Source organism: Oncorhynchus gorbuscha, unplaced genomic scaffold (assembly GCF_021184085.1).
Source record: "Oncorhynchus gorbuscha isolate QuinsamMale2020 ecotype Even-year unplaced genomic scaffold, OgorEven_v1.0 Un_scaffold_16054, whole genome shotgun sequence".
In the NCBI taxonomy this organism is placed as follows: domain Eukaryota; kingdom Metazoa; phylum Chordata; class Actinopteri; order Salmoniformes; family Salmonidae; genus Oncorhynchus; species Oncorhynchus gorbuscha.
The window spans coordinates 1-5,372 of NW_025744823.1; the positions used below are offsets into that span (position 1 = coordinate 1).

At 43.8% G+C, this 5,372-nt stretch overlaps 2 protein-coding genes across 2 annotated transcripts; both read right to left on the reverse strand.

Moving 5' to 3' along the window:
* Nucleotides 1-542: 542 nt before the first annotated feature.
* On the reverse strand, nucleotides 543-1,821 carry LOC124017128 (ATP-binding cassette sub-family D member 3-like). Its single transcript, XM_046332522.1, has 5 exons — nucleotides 1,775-1,821; nucleotides 1,342-1,398; nucleotides 1,018-1,160; nucleotides 800-869; nucleotides 543-658 (listed from the first exon to the last, which is right to left on the reverse strand). The coding sequence occupies exons 3-5, from the start codon at nucleotides 1,146-1,148 to the stop codon at nucleotides 578-580; spliced, it is 282 nt and encodes a 93-aa protein (XP_046188478.1). The 5' UTR covers nucleotides 1,149-1,160; nucleotides 1,342-1,398; nucleotides 1,775-1,821; the 3' UTR covers nucleotides 543-577.
* A 1,147-nt stretch (nucleotides 1,822-2,968) lies between these two features.
* On the reverse strand, nucleotides 2,969-4,492 carry LOC124017129 (ATP-binding cassette sub-family D member 3-like). Its single transcript, XM_046332523.1, has 3 exons — nucleotides 4,377-4,492; nucleotides 3,625-3,694; nucleotides 2,969-3,070 (listed from the first exon to the last, which is right to left on the reverse strand). The coding sequence occupies exons 1-3, from the start codon at nucleotides 4,436-4,438 to the stop codon at nucleotides 2,969-2,971; spliced, it is 234 nt and encodes a 77-aa protein (XP_046188479.1). The 5' UTR covers nucleotides 4,439-4,492.
* Between the last annotated feature and the right edge of the window lie 880 nt (nucleotides 4,493-5,372).

Below are 5,372 nucleotides of genomic sequence, written 5' to 3' on the forward strand. Positions count from 1 at the left end.
CTGGCCATGTAACTGATGATATCACCATTTACAGCTCTCTCTCTCTGGCCATGTAACTGATGATATCACCATTTACAGCTCTCTCTCTCTCTCTCTGGCCATGTAACTGATGATATCACCATTTACAGCTCTCTCTCTCTCTCTGGCCATGTAACTGATGATATCACCATTTACAGCTCTCTCTCTGGCCATGTAACTGATGATATCACCATTTACAGCTCTCTCTCTGGCCATGTAACTGATGATATCACCATTTACAGCTCTCTCTCTGGCCATGTAACTGATGATATCACCATTTACAGCTCTCTCTCTCTCTGGCCATGTATCTGATGATATCACCATTTACAGCTCTCTCTCTCTCTGGCCATGTAACTGATGATATCACCATTTACAGCTCTCTCTCTCTCTCTGGCCATGTAACTGATGATATCACCATTTACAGCTCTCTCTCTGGCTATGTACGATATCACCATTTACAGCTCTCTCTCTGGCCATGTAACTGATGATATCACCATTTACAGCTCTCTCTCTCTGGCTATGTACGATATCACCATTTTAATATGCAGTATTTAAAACATCAGGTCTTACACTTTGCGATCAGGCTGTCCACGAAGCCCATTGAGAAACGGAAGAAGATAAACTTGTGCAAATGGTCGACCTGAGAAGACAGAAGGCATCGCAGCATTATCATCAAAACACTTTTTAAAACTCACAAATCAGCAGTTTGTCCATTTAGACAGAAGTGAAGACAGAGCTTTAATGTACCTCGGACTGGCACACAGGACTAACGGTAACTCACCAGTTTCTTAAATGTCGAGTGAATCGTCTGTTTCTCTCTCATGTTCCCGTTGTAGAAGGCAATCTCCTCACTAAGACAAAAACACGTTAAACATCATTTAGTTCTCTTTTTTTTTTTTTAACACCACGACAGGGGTGATTTAATAAGTTTTAACTTAAAATTTTTTAAAAGCACTCTATTGCCAACCCATGATGTACTTCAGATCCAGGCTTTCACACCTGTTGGTGATGAGTCGCGAGTTGACATATCGGTACTCTCCCTCGTAGCGCTGCTCTGTCACCGTCATCTTACCGATGGGCCGTCGTAGTCTGGTCAGGAACAGGCCTGAGACCAGCAGGTAGGTCATCATACTCGCTGGGCCCTGACGGTGAATCACATACAGAATATATTTCAGATTATATTTCAGAATATATTTCAGAATATATTTCAGAATATATTTCAGAATATATTTCAGAATATATTTCAGAATATATTTCAGAATATTCTAAAAAAAACCTGAATGGAATCTATTGGTTGCTTCTGGAATCTGAATTCGTATTCACCTGGGCACCGATGGCAGACGTCAGCTTGAAGATGTACAGTCCAATGTCCAAGAGAGGCTAAAGGGGATACGCAGTAGTGTTAACATGTAGACCTACCTGGTGGAGTAGGGGCCCGAGGGCACACAGTGTGTTGCGAAATCTGTCAATGTATTGTCAAATTGTATAAACTGCTTTCATTTTTGCTGGACCCCAGGAATTGTGAAGGTAGCTTCGTGGCAGGAACAATGGGATCAATAATAATACAAATAACAGCTTTCAGCAATATCACGATTTACAAGTTAATGATAAACTAAGGTGTACTACAACAAATCATACAAGTTCCTAAACATATCTTTAAACCACACATACGAGAAGATATAGACAAGAATGTATACTTCGGTCTTAAACAAACAGTAGTCAGCCAGCATGATAGTTTAGGTGTAGCCTACAGTACCTTGCTGAGGTTGAGTAGAGGTCCACCACGCTGTTACAGAACCTCTCTACATCCCTGAGTCAGCAGCTGGTCAGCGTTAGCGATACACGGTTATCCAGGCTGCTCCATTTTGTAGCACGATGTATCCTCTGGGATGACACATTTTGAGTGAGTTCAGTACAGACAGACGACTATGGGAATGAGTTATGAAGAGGCAGTAGACAGAAGACAGCGCAGTAGACAGTGCAGTAGACAGCGCGGTAGACCGCAGGGTAGACAGCGCGGTAGACCGCAGGGTAGACAGCGCGGTAGACCGCAGGGTAGACAGACAGCGCAGTAGACTGCAGGGTAGACAGACAGCGCAGTAGACAGCAGGGTAGACAGACAGGTAGCGCGGCGGACAGATGTGCGGCAGACAGGCAGTGCGGCAGACAGACGGCGCGGCAGACAGACGAGCGCGGCAGACAGTAGGGTATACAGACAGCGCGGTAGACAGCAGGGTAGACAGACAGCGCAGTAGACAGTAGGGTAGACAGACAGACGGCGCGGCAGACAGACGGCGCGGCAGACAGACGGCGCGGCAGACAGACGGCGCGGCAGACAGACGGCGCGGCAGACAGACAGTAGGGTATACAGACAGACAGCGCGGTAGACAGCAGGGTAGACAGTAGACAGCGCAGTAGACAGTGCAGTAGACAGTAGGGTATACAGACAGTAGACAGTGCGGTAGACAGTAGGGTATACAGACAGCGCGGTAGACAGTAGGGTATACAGACAGCACGGTAGACAGTAGGGTATACAGACAGCGCGGTAGACAGTAGGGTATACAGACAGCGCGGTAGACAGTAGGGTAGACAGACAGCGCGGTAGACAGTAGGGTAGACAGACAGCACGGTAGACAGTAGGGTAGACAGACAGCACGGTAGACAGTAGGGTAGACAGACAGACGGCGCGGCAGGCAGACGGCGCGGCAGGCAGACGGCGCGGCAGGCAGACGGCGCGGTAGACACAGTAGGGTATACAGACAGTAGACGGCGCGGTAGACAGTAGGGTATACAGACAGTAGACGGCGCGGTAGACAGTAGGGTATACAGACAGTAGGCGGCGCGGTAGACAGTAGGGTATACAGACAGTAGGCGGCGCGGTAGACAGACAGCGCGGCGCGGTAGACAGTCAGTAGGGTATACAGACAGTAGGCGGCGCGGTAGACAGTGCTTACTTGAGGTACTCGTCGTAGAGGTGTTTGGTTAGCCTCACTCTGAACCTTAGCTTCAGCTCATTCAGACCCAGCTTCAAGAAGTTATTCACCAATGCGATCTGTCAGTCAACAAAACATACACTTTAACATCAGCTCTTCATCAAAACACAACCTTAGTACACTGTCCAAACACAGATGAAATCTGGATTTGTTTAATCCACAGGCAAAGAGACAGTTGAATACAAAAGCATGCAGAGAATATTAAACACCAATTGTCTAGAGGATAAGACACATTCTGTAAAAACGTACATATAACAAAACAGAATATTCTCCAGTTTTCCAGGCAATGTATGATCGATCCTATTATCTGGTTATTGATCAATTATATATAAAATATAAATGATATTAGGAAGTGATAAGTTACAGTATTAAGAGAGGATACGAATAATATACAGTCAATATTATTATGCTAATAATAATAATATTAATATCAGACGACCTCTGAGTATTTAAAACAGAATAAGAAAGTAGACTGGAATCGGCGTTGTAAAACTAACCAACTACTGTAACATGACATTTATATATCAGAGGCAAATCAAATCCACAGACATCTAAAAAAACCGAGTCAATTGTTGGATGCAATGAAATAACAAAAAAAGAAAAACACACTTACAAGTGGCATCACTTTGCAAAAGTTGAACAAGTAGTTCTTGAAATCGGTGTTGGAACGACCGATAATTGCGCTGCAGACCCAAAACATGCACAAGAACGAACCAACTGGGTCAGTGACATGGGACACACAGCTAGGCAATACATTGGCAGATGAGTGGATTTCACCTGTAACGGTAGTGCCTAGGTTCTAGCCTCAGTAAGATCTGTTTATGCTTCAGCCAACTCCTCTGCCATGATGGTCATGGGGGAAAAAAAACCCTGTTAAACTCAAGCACATACAGTACCAGTCATAAGTTTAAACAAACCTACTCATTCCAGGGTTTTTCTTCATTTTTACTATTTTCTACATTGTAAAATAATAGTGAAGAAATCAAAACTATGAAGTAACACATATAGAATCATGTAGTACATTGATATCTCTGCTAATGATACCACTGGGGGAGATTGAAAGGCATGTCTTTTCATGCGCAGGAATTCAGTTAATATGATCCGGGGCTGGTTTCCCAGACCTGGAATAAAGCCTAATCCTGGACTAAAAAGCACACTTTAAAATAATTATCTCCATTGAACATGCGTCTTAGTCCAGTATCAGGCTGAATCTGTGCATGGGGGACCAGACCCTCATATTGTAACCCCAACAACACGATCACATCCACCAAACTCATTGGTCAGTGAAGAATCACAGGTCACATGGCAAGTCAGGGTTCTAACCACAGAATGAAAGTGTTCTAATTCTATCTCAGTGATTCTCACCTTTCAATCATGGTTCCATTCTGGATCATCCAGACATCACAATATGTCCTGGTCACCAACATGGCAGCTATGAGGACAAGGTATCCTGTCTGTGATGACAACGGAGGGAATAGAGAAGTGGTGACCAGGATTTAGGACCATATTTTAGACTAAAATACACAGATTAAACAATGCAAGGGACAGTTCTTTAAGCAAATCAATGTCATGTTTGTATTGTAAATAATATGAGCAAACTAGATGAATGACTAGTACATGGCAGTTCAAATGTAGAATTGACCTGTCCTCATCTAACTGACTGGTAGAATTGACCTGTCCTCAGCTAACTGACTGGTAGAATTGACCTGTCCTCATCTAACTGACTGGAAGAATAGACCTGTCCTCAGCTAACTGACTGGAAGAATAGACCTGTCCTTATCTAATAACATGACCTGTAGAATAGACCTGTCCTTAACTAACATGACCTGTAGAATTGACCTGTCCTCATCCAACAACATGACCTGTAGAATTGACCTGTCCTTAACTAACATGACCGGTAGAATAGACCTGTCCTTAACTAACATGACCTGTAGAATACACCTGTCCTCATCCAACAACATGACCTGTAGAATTGACCTGTCCTTAACTAACATGACCTGTAGAATTGACCTGTCCTTAACTAACATGACCGGTAGAATAGACGTGTCCTTAACTAACATGACCGGTAGAATAGACGTGTCCTTAGCTAACATGACCTGTAGAATAGACGTGTCCTTAGCTAACATGACCGGTAGAATAGATGTGTCCTTAGCTAACATGACCTGTAGAATAGACGTGTCCTTAACTAACATGACCTGTAGAATAGACCTGTCCTTAACTAACATGACCTGTAGAATAGACCTGTCCTTAACTAACATGACCTGTAGAATAGACCTGTCCTTAACTAACATGACCTGTAGAATAGACCTGTCCTTAACTAACATGACCGGTAGAATAGACGTGTCCTTAACTAACATGACC

What these genes read in the sequence shown, in the direction of transcription:
- LOC124017128 (XM_046332522.1), bottom strand. Translation starts at nt 1,148, where the DNA reads ATGATGACCTACCTGCTGGTCTCAGGCCTGTTCCTGACCAGACTACGA. An exon ending in TCGCGACTCATCACCAACAG is followed by an intron (nt 870 to 1,017) that starts GTGTGAAAGCCT and finishes TTTTTGTCTTAG; the next exon opens with TGAGGAGATTGCCTTCTACA. An exon ending in ACTCGACATTTAAGAAACTG is followed by an intron (nt 659 to 799) that starts GTGAGTTACCGT and finishes CTGTCTTCTCAG; the next exon opens with GTCGACCATTTGCACAAGTT.
- LOC124017129 (XM_046332523.1), bottom strand. Translation starts at nt 4,438, where the DNA reads ATGTTGGTGACCAGGACATATTGTGATGTCTGGATGATCCAGAATGGA. An exon ending in AATGGAACCATGATTGAAAG is followed by an intron (nt 3,695 to 4,376) that starts GTGAGAATCACT and finishes TTGGGTCTGCAG; the next exon opens with CGCAATTATCGGTCGTTCCA. An exon ending in TTTGCAAAGTGATGCCACTT is followed by an intron (nt 3,071 to 3,624) that starts GTAAGTGTGTTT and finishes GTTGACTGACAG; the next exon opens with ATCGCATTGGTGAATAACTT.